At 41.3% G+C, this 27338-nt stretch overlaps 2 protein-coding genes and 1 long non-coding RNA gene across 6 annotated transcripts; 2 read left to right on the top strand and 1 right to left on the bottom strand.

The window, feature by feature from the left end:
* Window positions 1–308: 308 nt before the first annotated feature.
* sh3tc1 (SH3 domain and tetratricopeptide repeats 1) lies at window positions 309–27338 on the bottom strand. Of its 2 annotated transcripts, none has more exons than XM_028967213.1 (18): window positions 27153–27338; window positions 26925–27064; window positions 26575–26631; window positions 25541–25671; window positions 25276–25381; window positions 25009–25152; window positions 24419–24617; window positions 24259–24335; window positions 23212–23407; window positions 22589–22719; window positions 11477–11512; window positions 9697–11385; window positions 2426–2606; window positions 2184–2334; window positions 1931–2053; window positions 1656–1806; window positions 1098–1294; window positions 309–896 (listed from the first exon to the last, which is right to left on the bottom strand). In XM_028967213.1, the coding sequence occupies exons 2-18, from the start codon at window positions 27034–27036 to the stop codon at window positions 621–623; spliced, it is 3957 nt and encodes a 1318-aa protein (XP_028823046.1). In that variant the 5' UTR covers window positions 27037–27064; window positions 27153–27338; the 3' UTR covers window positions 309–620. The 2 variants fall into 2 exon arrangements, with proteins under 2 accessions (XP_028823046.1, XP_028823117.1); XM_028967284.1 differs by having other exon boundaries at window positions 26575–26607.
* On the top strand, window positions 764–5168 carry LOC114779604 (uncharacterized). The gene is made up of 4 exons (XR_003746844.1): window positions 764–2086; window positions 2175–2351; window positions 2470–2615; window positions 5118–5168. It is a non-coding gene; the product is annotated as an uncharacterized LOC114779604 (long non-coding RNA).
* Window positions 18767–21993, top strand: LOC114779173 (gametocyte-specific factor 1-like). Of its 3 annotated transcripts, XM_028967311.1 has the most exons (8): window positions 18767–18927; window positions 19919–19966; window positions 20055–20158; window positions 20253–20379; window positions 20747–20830; window positions 20972–21041; window positions 21687–21757; window positions 21872–21932. In XM_028967311.1, the coding sequence occupies exons 1-8, from the start codon at window positions 18858–18860 to the stop codon at window positions 21883–21885; spliced, it is 588 nt and encodes a 195-aa protein (XP_028823144.1). In that variant the 5' UTR covers window positions 18767–18857; the 3' UTR covers window positions 21886–21932. The 3 variants fall into 3 exon arrangements, with proteins under 3 accessions (XP_028823144.1, XP_028823135.1, XP_028823157.1); XM_028967302.1 differs by having other exon boundaries at window positions 21687–21993; XM_028967324.1 differs by lacking the exon at window positions 19919–19966 and having other exon boundaries at window positions 21687–21993.

The following is a 27338-nucleotide window of genomic DNA, read 5'->3' as shown; positions in this document are numbered from 1 at the left end:
GAATTTGAGAGGGAACTAACCAGCAGTTTTATTTCTACTTTTCTAAAATTCTAGAAGCCTTAATGTCAGGGCAGCAAATATGCCCCTTCTCAAGTTGCAATTAGTAGAGTAAGAATAAATTCTTAAATTTTGTCTGCCATTATGATTAACTATGCACCAAAGATTTCATTTACAGGTTTCAATAGACATCTTATTTAATTTATCGATCAGCCTTATACATAAAGTAACATCCAAATATCCATTGCACTTTGTAAACACTGATCATGTAAATAACAAATCAGTCTTATATATGTAGATTATTTCAATACAGGCAATATAAATATAAAAGTATGACATAGTATGATATACAAATTACATTACAACAATGAAGCAACTTTAAAGGAAGATTGTGTTCATTTGTGCCATGATGATCAGTCATGTGATCTGTGAATTTTTTGTTTTGTTAATCTGTGAGATAATAATCATTCATATAACAATGCATAGCAACCATTTTTATTTAGTGTACTGGTCTACACTCCTCAGTTAGAGAGAATAGCTCATATGCTGCTGTACACACTGACCCAGCATCAGCTATCAGTTTCTCCTGATGTTGTCTTTGTAGGACCGCATCATGCTCATCATCATTTGCAGATAGTGGCACGGATGTCAGGGTCCATTCGATACTGTGCGGTGCTCCGGAGGTTCTGGTCAGGTGCCAAGTTGATGCGCCGGACATTGAGGTCAGCTGCAAAACCCCTGGCCCGCTGGTAGAAGAAGAGGGAGAGTTCACGGTCCACCAGGAAGTTGTGGTAGATGGTTGCCAAGCGGGTACACAGGTCCAGCTGTGATTTCTTGTTTCCAAGGTCCATGGCAGCAGCCAACGCAAGGTGGTAGTACCCAGCAGCATCATAAGGATCCTGGGTTTTAAAAAATACATAATGAGTAAATCTACATTTAGACAAGCATCATCATAATTTTACTCAGGCTTTCACAAGATTGGATGCTTGATTGTATTCAGTTTATTACAATTTAATCCATTTAATGCGCTGCCTAAGGCTAACTTTGCATTGACAACTTGTTAATAGCAGTATTTTCTTTTATAAACTAATTGAACCTACTTTCAAATCATAAAAGGTGATATCTCCCAGTATCTGGTAGACTCTAGCATAGTACAGGACTTCCTCATCAAACTGCAGTGGTGTTGGGCAGAGGGATAGGGCCTTCAGGTAATGGTGCTCAGCCATCTCGAAGTGACCTTGGCAGTGGTAGAGAGTGGCTAGGCGATGGAACGCCACACGCTCATTCAGGTGATCTCCTACATTTTTATCAGAGTTTACATGGCTTAAACACAATTAAACAATCATATGCTTCATGTCCTTCTTTATGGATAGAAGATATTTAATGCAACAAAAAAAAAATCTTCCATATATTCAGATTCAGTGTTTCATTGACACCTACTGTTTTACAGAGAAACTCTTTTTCTTATATATGAATGCATCAGTGAGTATCATTTTCACATTAGCTTAAAAAAAAGAAACTGGTGACAATGGCACTAAAATGATTTACATTTACATTGGGTGGGTAAGACACTTGAACTGGAAGATCACAAAGTTCACACCCGACTTACAGTCATTGTTTTCCTGAGACACCAATGTGCATGTTATGTGTCTACTCACCCAGCATGGTGCTGAGATCCAGGGCAGTTTGAGCGAACTCCAAAGCGTCTTCATAATCTCTCATCTGCAGCAGAAGCTCAGCAAGCTTATTACACAGTCTGAGCTGTGTGCGCACACTGCCTGCTTTCATGGCGATGGGCAGCGCCCGGTCCTGAAGGCCACAGTCGCATAAAATACTCTTTCAATTTCACTCAAGTCTCAAAATGTTATGTTCCTAAAAATGACTGAGAATGGGAATTGTGATGTTTTTTTTATAGTAAGTCTGTAATGCTTACCCTGTAGAAGCACACAGCCTTGTCTCGCTCCACAGTGCTGTTGAAGAAGATGTCTCCTGCTGCCTCCAGCATCTCCAGAACAAAGAGAGTGTCTCCAGTGCTAAGTCCCACATCCTGTGCCACCTAAACAAGGGAACCACTCTGAAATGTCACCATGTAATAAACAGAACTGCTCAACATCAGTGCAACATCTACTATAACATTCCACACTACTTGACTTTTTGGCATGTATTTATACACACAGATATGCTACCTGTACATAGAGGTCCACCAGTTCCATCTGTCTCAAGATGTGGTAGATCTTCCCTGCCTGCAGCCAGGCATGTGCCTCCTTCCTCTTCTTACCAAGGTCAATGAAGATGCCCAGGCTCTGTTTTGTACATTCCAGTGCTGACCTGTTTGCCCTGGCACCAGTAATATAGTAAATATGTACACAATTTACATTACACAATTTCATTGTAAATTTGAGTGTCTATTTCGAAAATAACATTTTACCTCTCAGTTCCCAGACCTAAGTACAGTTGACTGATCCATTCCAGAATCTCGGCCTCTGTACTTCGGTCACCCGTGCGACGTACCAGAGCCAGTTGATGTTCACTGTAGATGATGCATTGGGCTTCGTTTGGACAGACCTGTCTGTACAGATGACACAAGTGACGGATGGCTTTGAGCTGACCTGGAACATGTGAGAAGGATCAAATGGTTATTGATGGTTAAAGAGTATATGTTGACAAATCAAAACCATTTTTGTAACTAAGATTATTTGAGGTCACATCTGATCTATTCTTAGGCAGCTGAAACAACTAGTGGATCATACCAGGCAATCACATGCTATTACTAATAGTATGCTTTACTAAAACATTATAGGCACTATTTGTGAACTGGCACTAAGTTACTCTAAGCTTGTGACTTGGACACTATTGTAAGGTCAAAGTCGTCCTCAGGATTCGGATAACTATGTAGCTAAAACATCAAAGAAGCTAATTATTTAATTATGTTTGCATATCTGCAGTATTCATGAATCAGGTGAAAATAATCCAAATGAGAAATTAACATGCATGAAAGCTCCTACAATTTTCCACTCTGTTTATAAAACCTTTAAAACAATGTCATATCTGTTCATTTATAAGCATTGGGATGTTGTGTTTAGGGCTGCAATCGTTTGATTAATCGTAGAATTGGATAAAAAAAAAGAAAAGCATTCATTTCCAACCCTTTATTCAAAAACAGAACCAAAATCTTTAGAAAGTGCACAAACATGTTGCTCCTTGAGCTGTTATAATAATAATAATAAAATGAAATAAAAATTGACTAACACATGCTTTGCATCTGCCAAATATAGACTTTTTTTTTTAAATAAAGTGCCACCTAAGCTGCCAGAACGATAAATAATTTATAAAAAATAAAGAACAATACAAATCAGAAAATTTAACAGGATTTGTTTGAATGTCAGAACTTGTTCTCTACACTACACTGCAGATGCACACAATCACAAACTCTCACACTGACACACACACACACACTTTTCTAACTTAGTAGTTTTGTCCTGATTTCAGTCCAAATCTCTAAAAAATCTTAAATCAAGATACATTTACTAGACACATGAAATAGCATAAGAAATTATGTCTTGTTTTCTGATAAAACTAAGTCTCAAAAATTAAGTGATTGTTTGTTTAAAACAAGCAAAATTATCTGCCAATGGGGTAAGAAAACTAATCTTAATAGGATATAATCTCAAACAGAAGTTTTAACTATCACTTAATTTTCTCATGCCATTTTTCTTGTCTAGTAATCTTGATTTAAGATTTTTTAGATATTTGGACTGGAAACAAGACAAAATTACTAGGTAAGAAAAGCTTTTTTGCAGTGTAGCTATACATGACAACAGATAGTGAATAAAAACATGTCTTTAGTCTTTTAATGCAAAGTAACTATAGCACCCCTGCTGTACTACTGTTATTAACGTGCTAACGCTAACTTGTCATTCCTGTCAAGCTGGATGACGGGTAAACATTTACATTTACAGCATTTATCAGACGCCCTTATCCAGAGCGACAATCAGTAGTTACAGGGACAGTCCCCCTGGAGCAACTTAGGGTTAAGTGTCTTGCTCAGGGACACAATAGGCGAGTCGTCCACGTGGAGACGCAGAGAACAGTCCGAACGCTGTTTCATCCCCCCTCCACACCTGTAGGTGGCGCTGTAAGTCCCCGTCTAGTTCTCCTCCGCGGCGAGTTAAACACCAGCACCAGGGACATTACGTTCATCACTTCACAGCGGAACTAAAGTAGGATTCTGTAGCGACTTACCCTGCTGCTGAACTCCCTTCTTCCTCTTCATTAAACACGCGTTTCAGGTGCAGGATCATTGCCGTGGTGCTCCCGTGCCGTGCCATGTCGCTTTTGCATATTTTCGCGCAGATTTCTCTACCTCCGCTTGTTTTTTTTTTGTTTTTTTTTGCTCCGCGCTGTCTGTGAGGTCAAACTCTGCTAGCATCTGTGCGCGAGAGAGACCGAGTGTGTTCACTCTGCTCCGCGCTCAAATAAAGTTTTTTTTTTATTATCAAACGTCTCCGCGTCGTGCGACATAACGAATCGATTAAGAAATTCGTTGCCAACTCTTTTAGTAATCGATTTTTATCGATTTTTATCGATTCAATCGATTTGTTGTTGCAGCCCTAGTTGTGTTAGATAAAAAATATCTTATTATAAAATAATTTTATGGCTTGGATGACAACGCATTTAATATATAGATGTCCTGTGTCTTTATAAATGTCAGTAAAACCAAGATGGGTGGAAATTGATGAATACAGTCAACAGAGGCATATCATAGTTAGACCATTTTAGCATTGAAATGTTTGCTTTCACATGTGAGAAGAGTAATTCTGAATCTCAGTGAACCAATATAATATTACAAAAGTTTGGCAAAAAACAATCACTGCACATTCCCAAAAGGGATTATTATTGCATTTCTACCAGAAAGCATGATTCCAGCCCAAACTAACCACAGGGTGTCAGGATCCGGTCCGAAATGGGGGTTACTCCGGTCCGGATCAGGATTCGGACCGGAGTTTCATTGTTGTCCTGTGTAATGTTCCCTAATCGTTTTCACCTGTTAATTGTATAAAGCTGCCCTGTTCGTTTCTGTCCACTGTCAGGTCTTTGAAGTTATGTTCTATGTTCACCAGTGTCTTCGTCTCGGATGTCTCCCCTGTCCTGTGATTCACCATTAAACCCCTGTTCCGTGATGTCAGGTGAAAGCGTCCTTCATTCTTCGTTCCTCGTCACTCCTCGTCCTCCTCTATGTTCACCCGCCGCGTCATTCCCGCATGGACGTGACAGAAAGACCTGACCCGCATTTGGACGCCACCTGACGCAGCCCCGCTGATCATAGGAGCCGCGACTCGCCGGGAGGACGCCGCCAGCTTCCTTGTCCCTGGCCTTCCATGGCTTCATTCAGCAGGGTCCCGACCCCTGCCTCTCAGTCCCGTGTCTGGCGGCGTTGAAGGTGAGGAGCGGCCATTCAGCGGGGCGAGCCGGAGACTGACAGGGAGCGGCGGACGCATGCGGACGGCGGACGAGGTGCCGGTACCACACTGGCCCGAAGCCGTCTGCGCTGGAGAACCGCCGCTCGTCCATCTGGAATACCGGACCATTCGTTCATTCAGTCATTTATCATTCTGCTCTGTTCATCTCATCTTTTCCGGTTTTCGAATAGATTCCGTTCGATTCCTCCTGTCCACTCGGACCATTTAAGACTGTGTTTTGGACTTTCCTCCCTCCTTCATGGACCGCTTCTTCTGGCCCGCCAGGTGTCGTGCCATAGGAGGGGGGATTCTGTCAGGATCCGGTCCGAAATGGGGGTTACTCCGGTCCGGATCAGGATTCGGACCGGAGTTTCATTGTTGTCCTGTGTAATGTTCCCTAATCGTTTTCACCTGTTAATTGTATAAAGCTGCCCTGTTCGTTTCTGTCCACTGTCAGGTCTTTGAAGTTATGTTCTATGTTCACCAGTGTCTTCGTCTCGGATGTCTCCCCTGTCCTGTGATTCACCATTAAACCCCTGTTCCGTGATGTCAGGTGAAAGCGTCCTTCATTCTTCGTTCCTCGTCACTCCTCGTCCTCCTCTATGTTCACCCGCCGCGTCATTCCCGCATGGACGTGACACAGGGAGTTTGCAGCTCAGAACATTATATCACTTCAGATCTTGCTGAGAAGGTACTTCTGAAGAATTCCACCATACTTTTTTTTCAGGTGATGAAAACTGTGGACACCCTCTGAAAACCATTCCTTTGCCATATTTTGGTACATTGGTCAGATTAATCAAGTGCTCTGTCTAACTATTGAGTCACTATAAACTAGTAGTTTATACTTAGTTTATACTAGCGATTGTGGTTCTTAATGCCAAGAAAAATTATCCAAGATCAAACCTCACCTACAGGGTGGGTCTGAAGGAAATTCATAAAAAAAATGACAGCTTGATATTTTTTGAAATGCTATGCCCTTCAGGGTTTGAGTAACTATTTGTCATTAATCTTTTTCTACTGCGATGTAGCAGTGAATGTTAGTGAAATCTTTTGTAGAGTATATCTCTGGTAAAATGGCATTTTTACCTAAAAATCTTACAGAGCATCAATGGTGAAAGGCATCGTTCACTCCGCTACAGACATAGTCTGTAAAAGCAGCAGCTGTCAAATTCAAACCTGGCATCCCATTTAGCCTTTTTCTTCACAGTAACCATGTGTCTGAAAACTATTCCAGTAACCATCTCCTACAGGCCCAGGAAAACATACTCACGCTGCAGAGTCTCTGTTACAAACAACCTCATCTACCCCACCCTGTCATCTACTTCTCAAACAAGTGTGGTAGGTGGGCTCTGGAACTGTCAATCCGCTGTTAAAAAAGCTGACTTTATATCTGATCTCACTACTCTCCACTCCCTAAACTTCCTGGCACTAACAGAGACCTGGATATCCCCTCAGAACACAGCTACACATGCTGCCCTCTCTTCTGCCTACACGTTCTCTCACACTCCTAGAAAAACTGGGAGAGGAGAAATTGGTCCTTCACACCAATGCCTCTCACACATCTTAACATCTCTTCTTTCGAATTTCATGCAGTCTCAGTTTCTTCTCCTGTGAACATCCTTCTCATTGTCTTATATCGCCCTCCAGGGCCACTTGGGCCCTTTATAGATGAATTGGACACTCTCCTCAGCATTTTCTCCTTAGAAACCCCCCTAACTCTCCTTGGTGACTTCAACCTTCCATCATCCCAGCTCCAATCATCCTGCCTTCTTCCGCTTCTCCACTCTTTTTCCTTGACCAACAGCAACATCTCTCCCACACACAAAGGAGGGAATGTCTTGGACCTGGTCTTCAGTCGTCCTTCTCCAACTTCTGACCTTTCTTCCACTCCCCTTCACATCTCTGACCACCACTTCCTGACCTTCACACTCACTGTACCGACATGATCCACAACTGTCCCCCATCCATCCTTCATTCGACAAAACCTTCACACTGTCTCACCTTCATCTGCATCTTCCTGCATTCTTTCACATCTCCCAACCTCTGATTCATTCTTCTCCTTACCTCTGAGACAGCTACTAACTCTCTCCTCACCTCACTTTTTCTTTCCATCAACTCTGTCCTCTATCAACAAAACCCAAAAAGACTTCTCCCTCACCCTGGCTCTCCGATACATTGCGCAGCAATCGAAGAGTACTTCGAGCAGTGGACAGAAAATACAAGAAATCTCAACTTGACTCAGACCTACTGTAGTACCAGAATCTTCTGTGCAAATTTTCCACTAACCTCACTGCTGCTAAAATTGCTTTCTACAAGGCAAAACTGGAAGCCTCTGCCCACAACCCTCAAAAACTCCACAACATCTTCTTATCCCTACTTAACCCTCCGACTCCCCCTGCCCCGTCTTCCCTCACAGCTGATGATTTTGCCAACTTCTTCACAGGGAAGATTGAAAAAATTTGTGAGACATTCTCCACCACTAATCCTACTCTACCCTCTGAAAACCCTACAACTACTCTAAATCCATTTTCTAAGCTCATATCTGATTAAATCATTCAGATAATATCTACAGGCAATCAAACCACCTGTCCACTAGATCCAATCCCTTCTGCAATGCTTCAAACCATCTCCCCTGACCTCATCCCTTTCATTTCTTATATCATAAACAGCTCAATCTTATCTGGCCATGTACCATCCGCCTTTAAAACAGCCAGGGTTCTTCCAATCCTAAAGAAACCCACTGCTGATCCTACAGACATCAACAACTACAGACCAGTTTCCCTCCTCTCATTTCTATCCAAAATCCTTGAGTGCTGTGTCTACAATCAGCTATCACTTCATCTGTCACAGAACAACCTCCTGGATCCTAACCAGTCTGGCTTCAGAACAGCTCATTCTACAGAGACTGCCCTTACCATCGATGAAGAGATCAATTCCGGTTCACTAGGACCCCAACTATGAATACATCTATTTTATTCACTCTGTTGTAGATTCTCTACACAAAGTTCGACAACAAGAAAATTACAATTTAATCTAAATATTCTTTAAAGAGGAAGGTCTTGAGCTGTGCTCAGGTGCTCAGTGACTGAGCTGTTCTGACCTTGAGGGGAAGTTCATTCCACCACCGAGGGGCCAAGACGGAGAAGAGTCTAGATTAATGTTTTCCTTTTACCTTTAGCGATGGGGGGACCAGGCGAGCAGTACTGGAGGCTCGGAGTAAACGAGGCGCAGTGCGAGGTGTAATAAGGGCTGTGAGGTAGGATGGTGCTACTCCATGTTTGGCTTTGTAGGCCAGCATCAGTATTTTGAACCTGATGCGTGCAGCTACTGGGAGTGCTGCTGCATTTTGTAGTAGTTGTAGAGGTCGGATGGTACATAGTGGTAGACCAGCTAGACAACCTGGGGCTCCCCACAAAATCTCACCCTGTGGGGTACAAATCTTGAGAACAGTGTGAAACAGCCCATAACAACACGGGGGAACTGGTCAATAGTGTCACAGGTTACAGTTAGTAACACACTACATCGTCATGGATCCTGCAGCGCTGCTTAAGCTAGCACATGTCCAGGCCTGACTAAAGTCCGCCAGAGACCATATGGATTATCCAGAAGAGGATTGGGAGAATATCATGTGGTCAGATGAAACCAAAATAGAACTCTTGTTTAAAGGGAGAAGAATGCTGAGTTTCATCCCAAGAACACCACACCCACTGTGAAGCAAGGGGGTGGAAACATTATGCAGAGTTCCAATCCAAGTTCCAGATCCAATTAACAGTAAATTTTGGCCACAAATCTTCAGGTGTCTTGGAATGGCAGGAATATCACCTTTCAGAATGACCATAACCCTAGTTTTGGAATGGCCTAGACAGAGGCCAGGCTGAAATCCAAAAGAAAATCTGTAGCGTGACCTGACATGGGCTGTGTGCACAAAAGATGCCCTTGCAATCTAACAAATTAAGAAAGGTGCTATAGCAAAGTATTAGTTTATGGGTATGCACACAAGCATCTTCTTGTACTTTTTTCAGATTTGTGTGTTTTTCACTTGAATTATACAGGTTATACAGGGATTTTTTTAAAATGCCATTTAATGTGGCTGTGTGGACTTTTTAGATACATTATAATGCCTGAAATATGAAATAATAATGTATGCTATAAAAAAACTAATATGGCTATCCCTCAGTTGAAATATTATGTATGTATAGATATTAACCGTTATATGTGCAATCAGCATTAAGCCACTCACTCTCTGACTGATCTGACTGTATAGCAATCAGCAGTGCCCACTCGTAGTAGATCTTCCCTTTTTCGCAGTACCCTTGGGAGATGTAGTGCTGGCCCAGCTCAAGCAGCACAGAGATGAAGTTCATCTTGTGTCCCTCTTCCTCTTCCAGCTCAGAAAACAACTCCACAGCCTGAACAAGATGCTCTTCTCCCAAGTGCTTGGCTGTGGCTCTAAAGCACAGAAACCCAAAGTTTGCCAGCACCACAGCCCAGTTGTGCTGGTCCTCGAACTCCTCACAGATTTCCATAGCTGCCCGGTAGCTCTCAGCAGCCTGTCTGAGGTCTCCAGTGCGCCGCAGGGCAATCGCTCGCATGTTGTGGACCACACCTTCCTGCTGGGTGGTGCAATGCTCGGGCATGGATGAAAGCACCACATTCAGAACGTCCAAGGCCATACGATGCTGCTCACTGCGGATGCACAGCCAAGCAACCCAGATGAGGGCAGCCGTGACCTCTGACTGGTTCATTCCTGAGGCTGAGCTGTAGCCAAGCAGGAAGGCACGCATATACGCCAAAGCTCGAGCGGGCAGGTTGTGCTCATGGAACAGCCAGGAGAGATTAAGAGCATGGACGTGAGCCAGGCGACACTCTGCACCTTCAGGAGCCAATGATGCAGCCCTGATCAGAAAAGTGGCGACCTGTGCCGGGGTTGTACTGCCGTAGAGCTGAACTGCATTCTCCAGCAGCAACGAGACACTACAAAGACAGTCTGAGAGTGTGGCGGACGCGTGGAACGATGCCCGGCGTGCAGAGCTCACCGCCAGGTGAGGCAGGCCTTGGTCACTGTAAAGCCTCCCGAGTAACAGGTATCCATGGCTATGGGTCCCCTTGCACTCTCCGGGCAGCTTGTCCACAAGCATCTGTAGCCTCTCCACAAAGGGCACGGCGTTGGCAGGCTCCCCCTGCTTCAGGTGGAGTTTGGCAAGGAGGAAGCAGGAGCGAGCTTCTGCCGGCTTGTTGTGGGACAGGATGGCCTTTTTCAAGACAAACTTCATCACATCAGGGTCCTCCGTGCCCGAGATTAAATCTGGGACACCCATGAGCAGAGCAGCCAAACGTTCTGACAGGGCTAAGTATTTCTCTGTGTTCTTCTGTGTCAGGTAGATGAACATTAGGTTGGTGTAGATAGCAGCCTGTAAGGACATGTCGGAGAAACTGTCCCTTGGAATCGTCAAGGCCTCCTCATAATACACCCGGGCCTGGGAAAACTTTGATCTGCTGGCACACATTTGACCTAACAAGTAACAAATCCTACTCTGTGCCCACAAAACCCGCTTCTTCTTCGCTGTTTCTCTAGCAACACTCAAATAAGCCACCAGCTCTTCTTCATCAGCATGTCCATGGAAGCAGGTCAGAAGGAATTCTGGGTAAGAGCTATACAGGCAATTGAACTCAGGCTGAAAATCACGGCTGCCCAGAAAAGAAAGAAGGGCGTGGTGCCTGTCAGGACTGGTACCATCGTTCTCAGAGCACACCGTGAAATGAGGCAAGTCCCAGAGCTCATCGGTCTCTAAGTCTTTACTGTCTGGTGAGATGCAGATGTCACTGGATGGAGACAATTTGCCGCAGGAGTCCTGGACCAGGCTGACTATTTTGTGCTTGAGTTCTTCATCCACTTCAACAGGAGCATCAGCATATGTAGAGGAGTATTCTAGGAAACATAAACTTACAATTTTAGTACCGGAATACTTTGACAGCTATTCATATCATTTTCAAAAATGAGAGGAATCTAATTCACTCACGGTCAATGGGATCATTGATGGGACCATTTGCCAAATCTGGAAATAAAAGTGTCTATTAATAGGTTTAATAGTTTTAAGGTTTAATATAATATTATAACATGAAATCAATATTGAAATATGTCTGATCACATTACTTCTTGTCAAGCATGCTCCTCAATTTTAAACAGATTAAAAAACATTATAGATATTTAGCATGTTGGAAAAGAAAACTGGTCTGTAGTTATTGGTTGGGAGCTGGGTCTATACTACGCAAGCTATGATGACTTTCACCTTGATATTTTAGTGCGGATGTATACCTAGCCGAATTGCACTGAAATTACTACATCAAACGTGACGTGGTAACATGGATGCAGCTATGAAGCCGCCAGGTTTGCTTCAGGTAAAATGTATTTTTAAGAAGCTTCCCAATGGAAACCTTGACAAGACTAAGGTAGTTTTGCACCTTGTGCAAAGCGGAATTAGTTTACTGTAGGAGTTCTTCCAGTCTCAAGTACCACCTAAATGCAGAATTCAAATGAGCCATTTTAATCTAGATTAATCTAGATTAATTCCAAAATTACAGTGAGATTAATCTAGATAAAAAAAAATAATCTATGCCCACCACTAGTCTTAAATCATCTTGCTCTCATCTTTTTGTGCCATGTGACAGATGATGACTTGATGAACTCAGAAACATTAACATAGTATGTACAAACATCAAAAAGGATGAATATTTTAAAATGACTTATAGTATGGGTTCCAGCCCAGACAGCACAAATAATTATCCACTTACAGTTAACAAACATATTATAGCAAACAAATGAACAACATGATAAAACAAAAAATACAGCAAGTTTTTTTTTAAAGTCACTGACCACTTTCTATTCAAGAAGGCAAGAAGCAAAATTCAAAATTTATGTAAGAAACATTTCCAAATAATAACATTGAATAACTTTGTGACATTCAAAAGGTGGATCACAGACCAAATACCCTTAACCATCAATGCAACGCCTCTCCGCCAGTTTCGCGTCTACGGAGCCTCATAAGGGTCATTTAGGAGAATTTTTTTTTTTTTCACACGTAGTACAAAACAATATTTAGGTTGAAATAAATAAATAATAAATCGTTAAAAATATTGGCTCTTTTTCTCAAATTGAGATGGTTTTTTGTACGTTAAGATGTACTATTTTGTACCATAATAATATCAATATGATTAATGTTTTGTGTTTTAGCAATTCATTTCACATATCATTTTACATATCATTTGCGCTACAGCACATGCGCACATCCACATTTCGCCGTGAATCTCCAAACGTAGAAACTTTTTGCTGATCTTGCTTGTTTGCCAAAAGCGGAGGTTTGTATGTCAGTTTAAACGTGGTTAATCTTAAACATTATTAATGATTTTGTTATATTTGTGTTTATTTCGTGCATTACGTTCTGTTTACGTTCTTACGAACTCTGAATTCTGTACTTCGGTGTACATGTGTATTTCATTTGCATGATGGGCTTTAGTTAGAAAAGTAAATCTTCTTTGTTGTTTAATCTAGAATTACATTTGTTTGATACAAAAGCATTACAACATCTTTTGAGAACAAGGTCTGCGTGTCCACATCTTATAAGTCAAGAAAGGCAGAGTTGTTTTTGTTGGTGAAAGAACCTCATTATTCCACACTTATACTACTACAGCTGGATTGGATTGATTTTGAATTTGCAAGGAAGTGATTCGATGTCTGGTGATATTTGAACTGTTACTGCAATGCAATACAATTCTATTCTGTATCAGCCTGCATGATCAATATTTTCAATACAGAGGAACATAAGATGATTTGAGTGGAATTTATTTCAATTAAAAAAGACTTAAATGTTTAATTGTTCTTTTAAAAAATGTAATGTTTTGGTGGGAAACTGCAAAAAATGTTTTACCATTTAAAAAGGTTAGAATCATTGAACTGTTACACCACTAGAACATAGATTGCAATATTAACCCACAATTCATGTGAATTATGTCAAAATAGCCCTAATTACCATATCTGGGTACAATGTTAATATAAAGCTATAGGAAGAATTCCTTGACCAGCTAATCTTAGGAGATAATGGTAATGGTAGATATGTTTGTTTTTTATCTAAACAAACTCACCTGTGTATTTGTAGAGCTATGGAAAAGAAGTGGGAAGTTTATAATTTAGTCTCTTCACAAGTATACCCTGCAGGATATAGTAAGGCACAGAAGCAAAATATGAGGAGATTTGCCTCCAAGTTCAAACCGAAAGGATAGTAATAGTGGTTTTAGTGGTTTGGCATGTCAGTTGACATTGAAAACTGGGTATGTTTTATTTTAGATCTCATAGTTCTTCAAATAATGGTGTAATCTGTGCTTATATTAACTGTAAGTATCTTACAGATCTTGGAATGCAACAAGTGCCAATGATTCTAAATCTATCTGCTGCCTTCGACACAGTTAATCATGAAATTCTTCTCACCACACTCTCAGATTTAGGAGTTACAGGAACCATACTAAATTGGTTCACCTCTTATCTTCACGACAGGACTTTCAAGGTATCATGGGGAGGTGAGACATCTGTCCTCTCTAGGGTAACCACAGGGGTTCCACAAGGCTCTGTCCTTGGTCCCCTTCTATTCTCAATATACACTCGCTCACTTGGTCACATCATCCAATCACATGGCTTCTCCTATCACTCTTACGCTGATGACACCCAGCTCTATTTGTCATTCCCACCAGAAGATGCTACTATAGCAACAAAAAATTTGGCCTGTCTCTCAGACATATCGGCATGGATGTCTGAGCGACACCTCCAACTCAATTTATCCAAAACCGAGATTCTTTCCGGGCAACAACTCCCCTCAGAAAAACCATTCACTTCAAATTGGCTTGCTACTGTAAACAGTTAAAGGTGTCTGCAAAAAGCCTTGTAGTTTGGATCGATGACAAACTGAGTTTGAACCATCATTTTGCTGCGATCTCCAGATCCTGCAGGTTCACTCTCTACAACATTCGCAAGATTTGGCCTTTTCTCTCGCAACAGGCTATGCAGCTCCTCGTACAGGCAATGGTCATCTCCAAACTCGACTATTGTAACTCTCTCCTGGCTGGAGCCTCTGCAGTCACCATAAAACCACTCCAGATGATCTAAAATATGGCAGCCCGTCTCATCTTCAATCAGCCAAAATACACCCATGTTTCACCTCTTCTTACCTCTCTCCACTGGCTCCTGGTAGCTGCTCGCATTGAGTTCAAATCCTTGATGCTTGCCTACAGGGCTGTAAATGGAACTGCACCCTCCTACATTAATACAATACTACCTAGCTACACTCCTGCACACTCTCTCAGATCGGCAAATGAAATGAGACTGAAAATTCCCTCTTCACGGGGTCTCCGATTCCAATCGACTATGTTCTCCGTTGTTGTCCCTGGCTGGTGGAACAACCTGCCCTCCTCCATACGACTAGCCGAGACTACCACCACTTTTAAGAAGCAGGTGAAAACCCTCTTATTCAAAAAGTATTTCAGACAAGTCTAACACTTACACAAGCAAATTCTATAGAAATCGAACGAGAATTGCTGGTGTCTTCCTCTTGTAAGTCGCTTTGGATAAAAGCGTCTGCTAAATAAAGTAAAGTAAAGTAAAAGGTTGGTAGGCTTTTGGCTGCTGTTAAGACACTAGAATCTATTTAGGTAAATGTCAAGTCTTGTTTAGGTGCCACAACTGGACTTTACGGCCATTCTATAATGGCTGTAATTATTATACATTTTGACAGCCACTGACTACTTTTCAAAGTGGGTTGGGGCCTTCCCCTTAAAAACAAAAATAAGCAAGTTGCAAGACGGTTGTGTTCAATTATATACAGACATGGCTGTCCCAAAAGAATTCTGTCTGACCAGAGAAGAGAATTTGTTAATGAAGTAGGTACCATTTCAATATATAACAATGAGGTTTTGTGATAACTCCTAGGCTACTACCATCCCTGTTCGGTATGGGTTGACTGGTCCTCCTGAGGGGTGGGTGGGGACGCAACGGTGCTGGGTCCTCTGGTAGATGGTAATTCTTCAAGATCAACCATTCCCTTTGTGAACTGCTGTGCATTAAAAGGAGTGTGACAGCAGCCTATCACCCCCAAACAAATGGCCTTGATGAAAAGACCAATGATAACATGAAATGGTAATACGTAATGTTATTTTGCGTAGTATTTTATATTTTATAAAAATGCGATTATAATTATATTATAGATTATAATGACTGTAATGTGGCAATTGATGGCATTCTATTACAAATTATTTGAAATTCTAGCTTTCCGCTATCATTCTACCTGGAGAGTCTGTGAATACTGACTTCGTACGAGCCAAAGACAAGAAAATGAAGGCTTCTAAACAGACAACAGAACTAAATATTAAAAAGTCACAGGATAAACTGAAAGACGCATATGCCAAGAAGTACCAACATGTCGTGTATGGTGTCGGTGATGAGGTTCTCCTGCTGATTATGAGAAAGTGTGGAAGAAAAGGAGGGAAAATAGCGGCAGGTTTCTCTGGTCCAAATGTAATTGTGTGGCAAATTGGTTACATTAAAAAACCAAGAATGGTCTACACTAAAAAAACGAAATACAACGTAAGTCACCTTAAGCCATACAAGAAGAAGCACGGACAATGACAGATCAGAAAGTTCAGCAAATCTGCCCACTGAAAGTAATAAAAGATTCAGCACGCCTCATGCCCAGTACACTGTGAGTCACCAACCTTTGGCCGAAGAGAATGATCAACAGCTTCATGACAGTACAACTCCAAGAAGACCATCTGTTATTGCATTCACCACAAAATATGAAGAACATATAGAAGACTCAAAAGAGGTAACAACAGCCACAGAAGCTGTAGAGCCTGCACTGGAAATTCCACCAGTCAAAAGAGAAGCTGTGAAGAACAAGGTTGCATACTCAGATTTCTACTTCTGACATGTTGGTTACTTGTAACCACTTTGGCCTACTCCACCAGTTCGTTCTTTACATAAAGGTGGATTGGCAAGTTTTTTACCCACCTGCTGTACTAACCTAAGTTAGCAACAGGGGCTGGAGAAATTAGAATAAATCACAATCTGTTTTTCAGTATCTAAAGCTTGGACACAACAAAACGATGCCTTCAGCTCAGGATGTACAGCCAGCTGTGATATTCAGTATGCCTGTTATGTGTAGGATAATATTTAATATTTTTATTGAACGGTACCATGCGCATCCTATGGTTCACGCATGAGTTACCTTATGGTATTCCTTCATCAAAGTTCTACACCCACACACATTAAATAACTAGCATGTATGATCTCAACAAAAATAACCTCAAATAATTATTCCTTCAGCAGTATTTCCCTATTCCTTTAAGGCTTTTTTACTTTTTTAAGCATTGGAATTGGTGAACACTGTTGTACACTGAATATTTTAGTTTGCCCCATTGGTCCTGCTAAATTTTACTTTGGCCTGTTGGCCCTGCGCGGTTTTACTTTGGCCTGTTGGCCCTGCGCAGTTTTATGTTGGCCCATTTGAGTTGTTTTATGTTACAGTGTTTAGAAAGACACAGATTTTTTCATAATCATTTAGTGATCATGCTCTGGGCTTCAATGGACAGGTCGAAGTAGTTGTGGGACATTATAAGCTCTATGACCACACTTTTCGCATGCTGCAAGGGACTGAATGGATGACAGAGGAAGTAAAAATGACGTAGTTGTGTGTCAAGGATTTTGTGTTTTTTGTTGTATATTTGTAAAATTAAGGAATCAACATTATGTTTCCTTATGTTAACTTTTAATGACATTATGGCAAGTGTAAACCCAGCCACACTGTCACGTTTGGGTGCACCTGGAGATGCATCTGGCACCAATCTGCAGGGTGGTTATAAGGCACTGTTGAGCAGCCCATTGGGGCTGCAACATTTTTATGTGGACTGTTCGGTATGGGTTGACTGGTCCTCCTGAGGGGTGGGTGGGGACGCAACGATGCTGGGTCCTCTGGTAGCTGGTAAGCAGGGCAGGCCAGGCATGGGCCTGGGTCCACCTCCAGAGGGAGGGGACCCAGGGAACAACAGGGAACGCTGACAAAAGCATGGAATGGTAAGAACTCATGCTCCCAGAAAAATGATTCCGTTTCTACTTTAACATGTAATTTTTGATCAACCCCTGTGTAGCTTTTAAAAAAAAACATATCAGTATAGCATTGACAGAATTTACAAAAGAAAATATGCCTGATCTTTGTAATGAAAATATTTTAGAGCAAAGGGTTTACACACTTTATTATGAACTCATAAAATGCTTGTCTTAACCTCTCATATTTTAATATAGATCTATATTACATTTCTGAAAAGATTTGTCAAAGGTTTGTTTCATTGTTTCAGATGACAAATTACTTTTACTGTCCTTTAGGTGCACTGTGACCTCTGCAGTAATGTCCACTTTTGTCAATTTTTGTTTGTGGCAAATGTTCAGAAAAATAAACTTTAAGTTATTCTTTATCACATATGATGCCCACAAAGTGGTTAAAACCAGGAAAAATACCTGGGGCATAGGAAGCTAATAGCTGCTACCCCACTAAAAACTACAGGAAGCCGTTTCTGGCAACATAACACTATGTATACAAATTTGGTACCCCACTAAAAAGTACAGGAACCAGTTTCTGGCAGCATAAACTATGAATAAAAATCTGCTACCCCACTAAAAACTACAGGAAGCCGTTTCTGGCAACATAACACTACTTATAATAATGTGCTACCCCACTAAAAACTACAGGAAGCAGTTTCTGGTAGCATAAACTATGAATAAAAATCTGCTACCCCACTAAAAAGTACAGGAACCAGTTTCTGGCAGCATAAACTATGAATAAAAATCTGCTACCCCACTAAAAACTACAGGAAGCCGTTTCTGGCAACATAACACTACTTATAATAATGTGCTACCCCACTAAAAAGTACAGGAACCAGTTTCTGGCAGCATAAACTATGAATAAAAATCTGCTACCCCACTAAAACTGACAGGAAGCAGTTTCTGGCAACATAACACTACTTATAATAATGTGCTACCCCACTAAAAACTACAGGAAGCAGTTTCTGGTAGCATAAACTATGAATAAAAATCTGCTACCCCACTAAAACTGACAGGAAGCAGTTTCTGGCAAATTCTGGCAAGGCAGCAAAAGAGGGCAGAACACCGGCTAGCTTAAAAGCGCTGGAATTCCCATCACTATCAGGCAACCCTCTGGTTCCACATGCTCAGCACATGATGTTGCTTATACGGGTTAGTGACGTCATCTCGCGGTGCCCGTATAGCGAGCAGGGCTGGAAACGTCATCGCGCACCTGAAATTAAATTGATTTTTGGTCGGTACCGCTCCACCTTTTCGTGTCCATCATGTCCGACTCGTTCGGAAAAAGTCAAGCCGCCGATGAGAAAGCTGGATTTTGCTTGGACGACGATGGCAGTAAGGGCCACTTTACATCTACATAATACCAATCTTTAATACCGCGCGGCTATGATTGACCACGTGTAGTATTGGAAGGTTAGAGCCTGGATCGCTGGAGCGGCATCTAATAACCAGCTCACAAACTTAAACAAAGCACCAGACATTATGATGCAGGAGCAGAATTTGCACCAATGGGTTTTCTAAATTCTATTACAGCCATATATTCGGGAAGTGAGCAGGCTGCTGCACCTGCTGGGCTGAAGTATCACACCTGTCTAAAGGGTAAAGGGTGGGCTGCTTCCAAATAAAACACATTTCATTCATAATATTGTCAGTCCAAGCTTATTGTGTCACAATTAATTTTTTCCTGGGTTTCCTGGGGCAGTGGTGGCCTAGTGGTTAAGGAAGCGGCCCCGTAATTAGAAGATTGCCGGTTCCAATCCGCATCTGCCAAGGTGCCACTGAGCAAAGCACCGTCCCCACACACTGCTCTCCGGGCGCCTTTCATGGCTGCCCACTGCTCACTCAGGGTGATGGGTTAAATGCAGAGGACAAATTTCACTGTGCACGTATGCTGTGCAGCTGTGTATCACAAGTGACAATCACTTCACTTTCAACTTGTGCGCAATCACAGGGAAAAAATAGTACCCGAATGTGGGCACTAAAGTGTCTTATTAGTTGACATTGTGGTGATCCTCGGGTTGAAACCGGGGTGTAAAATTAACAAGAAAAAGTCAAAGCCCCATGTATGCTTATCTGGTATAATTCAATATTGTTCTGGGGCAGTCGTGGCCCAGTGTTTAAGGAAGTAAATGAAGGGGAGGTGAGTGGTAAAGAAGCTGACCAATCAGCAGACAATTCTAGATATTGTTTATTTATATGATTTATTTACAAATCCTGTTGTAGTTTTAAGTTGGCACATCCAATGAAATTGAGTTTACTACGTTATCTATCATATTGGCGAAACTTTGTCGACGTCTGGTAATTTACATTTACATTACTTTTACAGCAATTATCAGATGCCCTTATCCAGAGCAACTTACTCAGGGAGACAATGGTAGTAAGTGGGATTTGAACCTGGGTCTTTTGGTTCCTAGGCGAGTGTGTTACCCATTTATACATTTTACCTGTGTACTTGTGTACAGATCCCAACAGCTGGAATCCTGATGAGCTGATGCAGTGCCCATATGACCTAAACCACAAGATTCGCGTTTGCCGTTTCCCATACCACCTCATCAAATGTGGCAAGGTGCTTCTACAATATACAATATATTTACACTAGTTGTACACTAGACTGTGAACCTGCATGGACTTCACTTGTGCGCTCATTGCATGTTTCACAGAATCACCCTGATCTTGTGAAAAAAATGAAGACGTGTCCATTCAATGCCAAACACGTGTTGCCCCAGAATGAGCTGTCTCACCATTTAGCCGTTTGTCCTGACGGGCAGTCTGTTACTATAGAAGATGGTAAGACAAGTAAATATGACTCAAGTACACCATGTTCTCTGTACTTTTAACAATATTAATTGTATAATAATATTAATAATAATATTTTTCCTTCTAGTCATGTACCGCTGACTCATTAGCAAAAACCAGCACATATTAGTAGTCTGATTAAGATACTAATTTCAGTCACAATCAGTTGTAATGTTTTCTTTTCCCTGATTCTCACTGCCTAATTTACTGTGTGCTGAAAACTACAGGCCTTAAAAGTGAAATGAGGTGAACAGATAAGCAAAACCCATGTCTGGCTAAAATGTTAAGAGTTCAGTTTTCACATTTCTTTTGCAATGTGTTTCTTAACTAGATTTGTCCTTCCTTTATGTATACCCAGTGGGAATCACAGAAACACAATGTAAATTCCAAGTTCCTGTCAGCACCTGGACTAACCCTGATACGCAGGAGGACTGGGACCAAGGTCAGAGGGACTACATTTATACTGGTCGCATTCTTTCTAGAAAAGTCTTCAGGCTCTTAGGACCATCCAGGACAATGAAAATAATTAAATTCATGCTTTTGTGCAAAACATGTAATATTGTATTGTATTCACTGTTTGCAGAGGAGGATGGTGCCTCAACTCCATTTATCTGGGGTGTGTCCACCAGTCAGATTTTACAGACGAGACAAGTGTAAGGGGGGTTTCTTAACTCATAATTTCTGTTTGTCATCATTTTCTGTCCTTGTTTAAAAATCTAAATCTAACATAATCACTACTGCTGCTGCCATGAAACTATTTTGTTTTTGTTACTTTGAACTCATTGGGTCTTTCTTTTTTAAATGTACAATTTTATGGCATTTATCAGATGCCCTTATCGAGAGTGACTTACAATCAGTAGTTACAGGGACAGTGACCCTGGAGCAATTTAGGGTTAATCTGGACACCGTGGTAATAAGTGGGATTTGAACCTGTGACATTGTGGTCTTCTGGTTCATACCCACTGCAATAATAAATAAATAAATAAATAAATACAAAACATTCTGAATAAAAGAAATGAGGTTAGGATGACCACCTTATCTTGACAATGGGGATGTTTCCTACTGTCCTACTATGCTGACAATAAGCATCTCATAAAGATGGTAATAACTCTCAATAAAGTAATGTATTTAGGGGTTTTTTTTGATTACACAAATTTGGCACAGAAGAGTCTCCATCATAGTTTTCTATAGCCTCCAAGGACCAGGTGTGTCCAATCCCTTTACCGGTAGTGTATGATTTATTATAGCCCTGCGATTGTAACATTTAGCCGTATTCTCCCTTATCTCTTGCGTCTCAGGCCAGAAACAAACCGCATAATCAGCTTGAATCCACAACTGCGAGTTCCCCACACAATGCCTTGGAAATGGGGTAGGTACTACCATATTTGGCTATTTTGGTCTCCTCGGTAAGTATAATTTGGTGAAGGCAGCCTTTTCTGTCTTTAGTTTTATATTATATAACTAACAAAATATCTAAATGCAGATTTGGAGCAATGAAGCTGATGGGATTTTTTTTTGAGAGGAATGCATCCTACCATGCCAACGTTCTTTGGGCACTGTCAAGGGTTCAGGTTTCCATCCCAGTAGGTTTTTGGTAGTTTTCTTTTTCCCAGAAAAATGTGTGTGTCCAGACCTGCTGGTGAATTTACTTTAATGTTAAGTTATTAATACTGAGTTTTTGACATCCCTAAGCCTGGGACTGTGTTGTGTTTATATAAACCTAATTGATGTTGAAATAAATGTAACCCGAATGAAAACAGCAAGTAAGGCAGTATAAGTTTGCGAATAAATGTTCCATCTGGTATCTGGTAGGTATATTCAGAATTTTCTATGATTTTGGTGTCTTATTCCTTCAAGCTATTATGTAGTTTTCCTTTATGCTCCTTGTGTTGAATGCAATGGAGAATTTCAACCAGTATTCGGAACATCCCAAAAACCAGCTTCTGGAATAGTTCTCACATTGTGTAATGTGGCTGAAGTAAAAGAAAATGAAAATGACCTATTAACTCCAAGTACCTGGTATAACAGGTACTGGTACAGGTGCCTGGGGCATTAGTGGTCTAGGGGGTGTGGAAGTGGACCCGTAATCTGAAGCTCACAAAGCACCATCCAGACACACTGCTTGCCGGGCGCCTTTCATGACTGCCCACTGCTCACCAAGGTGTTAAGTGCAGAGGACACATTTGGACTGGTTGCTTACCCAGTTGGTAGATGGTCCCTACATCAGTCTGGTATGTCTTTCTCAACAAAGCAATGGTCTCCTCTTTAATTTTCTCTTGCTCCAGCTTCACTAGCGTTCTGTCTTCTGTGTTGAGGAAGATGTCTGTTGACCTGAATCGGCAGGTTAATGGAACATTAAACACCAAAGCACAGTCCACAAGAGTGAGATAAGCAGATAAACATCAGTTGAGCAGCTTAAAGGAGCTGTAAATAAACGGGGATCACCAGGAATCATATGACTATTGTAGCACTAGAAGGAAAAAATTATTTCATCATCCATTCCTGAAATAAATAAACCGGAATGTGTATCATAATTCAAAACTGGTATTCACAAAAAAGAATGAATCAAATCAATTTTAAGACAGTAAATTCATTACATTGTCATGATCTATAACGTGAAGTGACACACGGGTGCCAATTCAGCATCAAGTCTTCTAAACTGCGTCACTGTACTTGTGCCACCCCAACTTCCAGCCAAGAAGCAGGAAATGGTAACTGGGTAACACAGTCCCACAGCACGTGCATACACACGAAAAAAGAACATTGTCCGAACAAAGCTAACAAAAATAGAAATGATGGACGTTAAGTAAAACCTGTACTTACTCACAAACAGAATCAGTGGGTTTGACCAGGTGTGTCTGAACTAGCCCCACGTCACAAGTTCGCTCCCTCTTCCCCAAGAACCACTGGAAGCAGGACACCAGCAGTCCCACGATGATGATGCGATCACCAGCCTCAAAGCTGAGTTCATCTGGTCCGTTCCCGTCATACTCCTCAACGGCCACACAGGTTCCTGTAGCTACGAGAAGCACAACATCTAAACATTTCCTTCCTGTTGCAGTTTTCAGTATGATAGATCAGTATAATAATGAGGGTTAATTCAAATTAAAATTTTATTTGTCACGTACACAGTCATACTCTGTATGATATGCAGTGAAATGCTTGTGCGACTAGTATTGACCTCCATATTACAAGTATTACAAATATGAACAAATATTATAAATTTTATGTTTTTAAACATAAATTATATGTAAAGAGTAGGGTGAAGGTGTGAACATCTGAGGCTTTTTTGAAGGCCGCACTCTTGATTTCTCTCAACCACCTTAGGTTATGCAGCAGGTTTCCAACCGTCTTGAAGCTTTATGCTTAGCACTTTCTTATCATTCACTCATGTTAATGAGCATCTCATGACGCTGACAAAACAATAGTGAACAAAGCTGTCATGAAGGTAAAAAGAGTCGCTTCTGATTAACCAAACATAATTCACTTTCTCCTGCTGGAAAGATACTAAATACGTTTTTTGGATTCTTCAAAATGGCCCCATCCTGGACTCCATAACTGCGACAGAATAGGTGCGTCCAGACTTTTGACTGGTAATGTATATTTCATGGTTTATAACCAGAATACTGCAGACAAATGTATGGGGCTGGGCAGTTTTATTAGCCTACTTGCAATCCTTCAATACAAATTTGGTGTCTGGGTGGTATTTCTCATTTAGCCAAAAATGTGACCTAAAAAATAACAAATTAATCACTTCGCTACTTCAATATGCCGATCATGCATTTAATGTATTCAGATTTCACTCAGCATTTGGACATATGGGACTTTTTCATAAATCATCTCACAAGTTGACTTAAGGCCTGTTCTTACCAGCGTGGTAGGGGAAATCAACAGAGTCTTTTCCGCAGCCAACTATGATGCTCTCAGGGCATGATTTAAGGAACCACCTATGAGGATAAGAAATCATAAAAAATATGGTTGAGGTAAGTTATGGGAAAAAGGGGTTGAAGTGGGCCCAGCTGATACTCACTCATAGAAAGGGCTGACTGGTTCTAGGGGAGGTTTTTCTTTGGTTCCACGTGCGCCATCTGATAAGGACAGCACAGTCCATCCAGAGCCCAGAAATGGGGGTTCAAAAAGTGCTATGTCCCCCTTTTCAAGGTAGAGGTCACTGCCAGAGGTTGAGCTGTCAAATATCTGATTCGAACTGCAGCTCGCAAAGAATGAGCCTAAAAAGAAACTCGTATGAGGACTTAAACATAAAGAAGGGTGTGTCGTCTTTTGAGGCCTAGGTAAAGAATGAGTGTTGACCCGGATTTATTTGCTAAGATTAAGTGGCTGGAAGACACTGCCTTTGACATACTAATCAAGCATTTAAAACCTTTCGTGGCCAAATGAGGTCTTATTGCTTGCATTAAAATATGTTTCTTCAACTAATATCCTGCATTCAACAGGGTGGGTGAGGTCTCTGCTAATGAATATGATGTGACTGGGTGTATGAAGCACACAGTTTTCTTTATAGGACATTTTGTGGGATTATATATAAACCATTTTCTATTCAATATTTCCTCTTTTGAATGATGGATAGCGTATCTTAAAATGTCTTTTAACTGCATCTACCTTCTTGCATTAGAAGGCCTTTGTACATGAGATTCATAGTTTCTTCTTTTATGAAGATCTCAATCCCTGTGTTCTCACGGTCCAGGCAGTTTATCCAGAACTTCTGGTCCAACAGTAGATTCTCCATGCACTGTCCCAAAAATCCTAAAACCCATCCCAAAACACATTATTAGAAGTGCTTAGTAATATATGTATTTTTATCATAATTGACATTACTGACATGTTGTGCAAGAGCTATGAAATATAACAAACAATTTAACAACAAACCCATTTGGTAATATGTGTTGAACTTCCAAATCTCTTCAAACACTTTAAAGGTGATGCAAATGGCATTTTCCTCACTGTTGATGGACAGGAGATGTGCAGAGAGTTCCTAACAGGAAGGAGAAATGTTTTATCTATGAATAGATTTGGACAAGAAACCTTCACCTCATCTGCATTTAAAGCGGCCTCTGGTATTGAAATGTGCTGTATGCTGCAGTCTGCTGGCATTCTGTGTGCGTGTGTGTGTGTGTAAGGGGGGGATCCTCACTGATAGCAGTGTGGTCACCCTTCCTGGGTCAGCCTCCAGCATGCGGAGCTTCCCTCTCAGTGCTTCCTGTGCTCCCTCGTCCACAGGAAGCCTATCCAGCCCCTGCACCAGGACCAGCTGTAGCGGCAGAACTAAGGCAGGAAATGGCACAAAAAAGACATTTTAATGAGTGACGTGTGATCAGATCGCTCGGCTAATCAACATCAGTCACACCAGGTCAACTACACAATGATTTACAAAACCGACCCTGGAGCTAGATTCAGAAGCTTTCGCCAACACTAGGCTTCGAACACTGCTGTTGTTTTACACACACCACAATGATTAACTGTGGAAGCTGAGGAGCTTCCACTGTGAAATTCGCACAGATTAGGTGTCTTTAGTGGGAACATGAGACATGCTTTTTTGTCAGCTGACAAGAAAATTGCAATATAATGTGACGTACGGGATGGAGCTGTAAAAGTAAAAGAGTTAACAGATCTTAATTTGGTGAGAAGTACACAGGGTATGTGTGAGTTACAGGCACATAAATCTAGTAGAAGAGCTACCATGATGTCCTCGTGTGAAAACAGATGACCATGAGGATTAATGAATGACTTAAATGGGAAGGATTTAGGTCCAAGGTGTAGGTTTGATGAACTTTAGGAATGAAAGAATAGTCTTAGTTACAGATGTTTATGAGATCATCTTGCCTGTAATGCGTTTCCAACCATTTATGTAGATAGGCATATTATAATTATTTAAATAATATTTCATTATTCATACCACACACACTACTGTTCAAAAATAATAATTGTTTGAAAAGTTTGAAAAAAAAAAATGTAGTTAAGCCCAGATCTGCTGATGCAGTAGATATTGTACTATTGTGAATTTGGCCAGTTTTATTACTTCTTTAATTAGTGTAAGTGTTTTCAGATCTACTAAGATCATTGAACAGCTATGAAAGTGACCTGGATTATTGCAAACCCAGCAGCCCCTGGAACTCGAGACAGTGTTGTTTACAATATGTCTGGACTGGAGTTTTCATAATTTTGTACCTGTTGGGATGTCGTCTTCTGCAGATGATGCTCCTTTGGAACGAGATAGTTTTGGTTCTGAAACGTTTCACATTTATATGTATTAACAATAAACAATACAATACAGTCCACCACAATCAATATGTTTTCAATACACGCTTATCACGCATCTACACTCCTTTTTAAAAAGTACATTATATGTAAAAACATTCCAGCTAGTGGGTCACATTTGACCAGTGGTCAGTAATGGAACCGTCCCAGTCAGCAGCTTGACCCTGCGGCCAAAGCCTGACCAATAACGAGGGACTACAAGGTACCAAACTCCACAGGACAACCCTCAACTCCACACGCTCGCCCACGTCAGGTCTCACCCAGGTCCGCCTCGGACCTCCAGCTCGAGGTCCGGCCAGCCCTCAGCCGACATGGTTCGGTGTCGGTGTTACCGAGCCCGCTGGTGGGCTTTGGCCGGACAGCGGTCGTCATGTCCGGTACGACCTGGGTCACCGCTCACCTGTATAATAAAAAAAAAAAACGGGACGCATTTTACTGGGTTTTTAATCGCAGCTTAACGCAAAGTAAAAAAATGTAAGCATGCTTACCAAATTATTCCACCGTCCTAATGTCCCACTTGTCGTGTTCATTTGGCGAGCACTTCAGCCGATGCAATTTCTTCCAGAATCTTTTGATTGCTTTAACTTCTGAACTTTACGTACAAAACAACAACGACGGTTGATCATTACAAAGTGAGCTGATGAGAAATGACCGTCCGTTTCCTGCACCGGAGC

Source organism: Denticeps clupeoides, chromosome 1 (assembly GCF_900700375.1).
Source record: "Denticeps clupeoides chromosome 1, fDenClu1.1, whole genome shotgun sequence".
Classification (NCBI taxonomy): Eukaryota; Metazoa; Chordata; class Actinopteri; order Clupeiformes; family Denticipitidae; genus Denticeps; species Denticeps clupeoides.
Note: the sequence above shows the minus strand (reverse complement) of the source record. Positions and strands in the feature narration are given on the sequence as shown.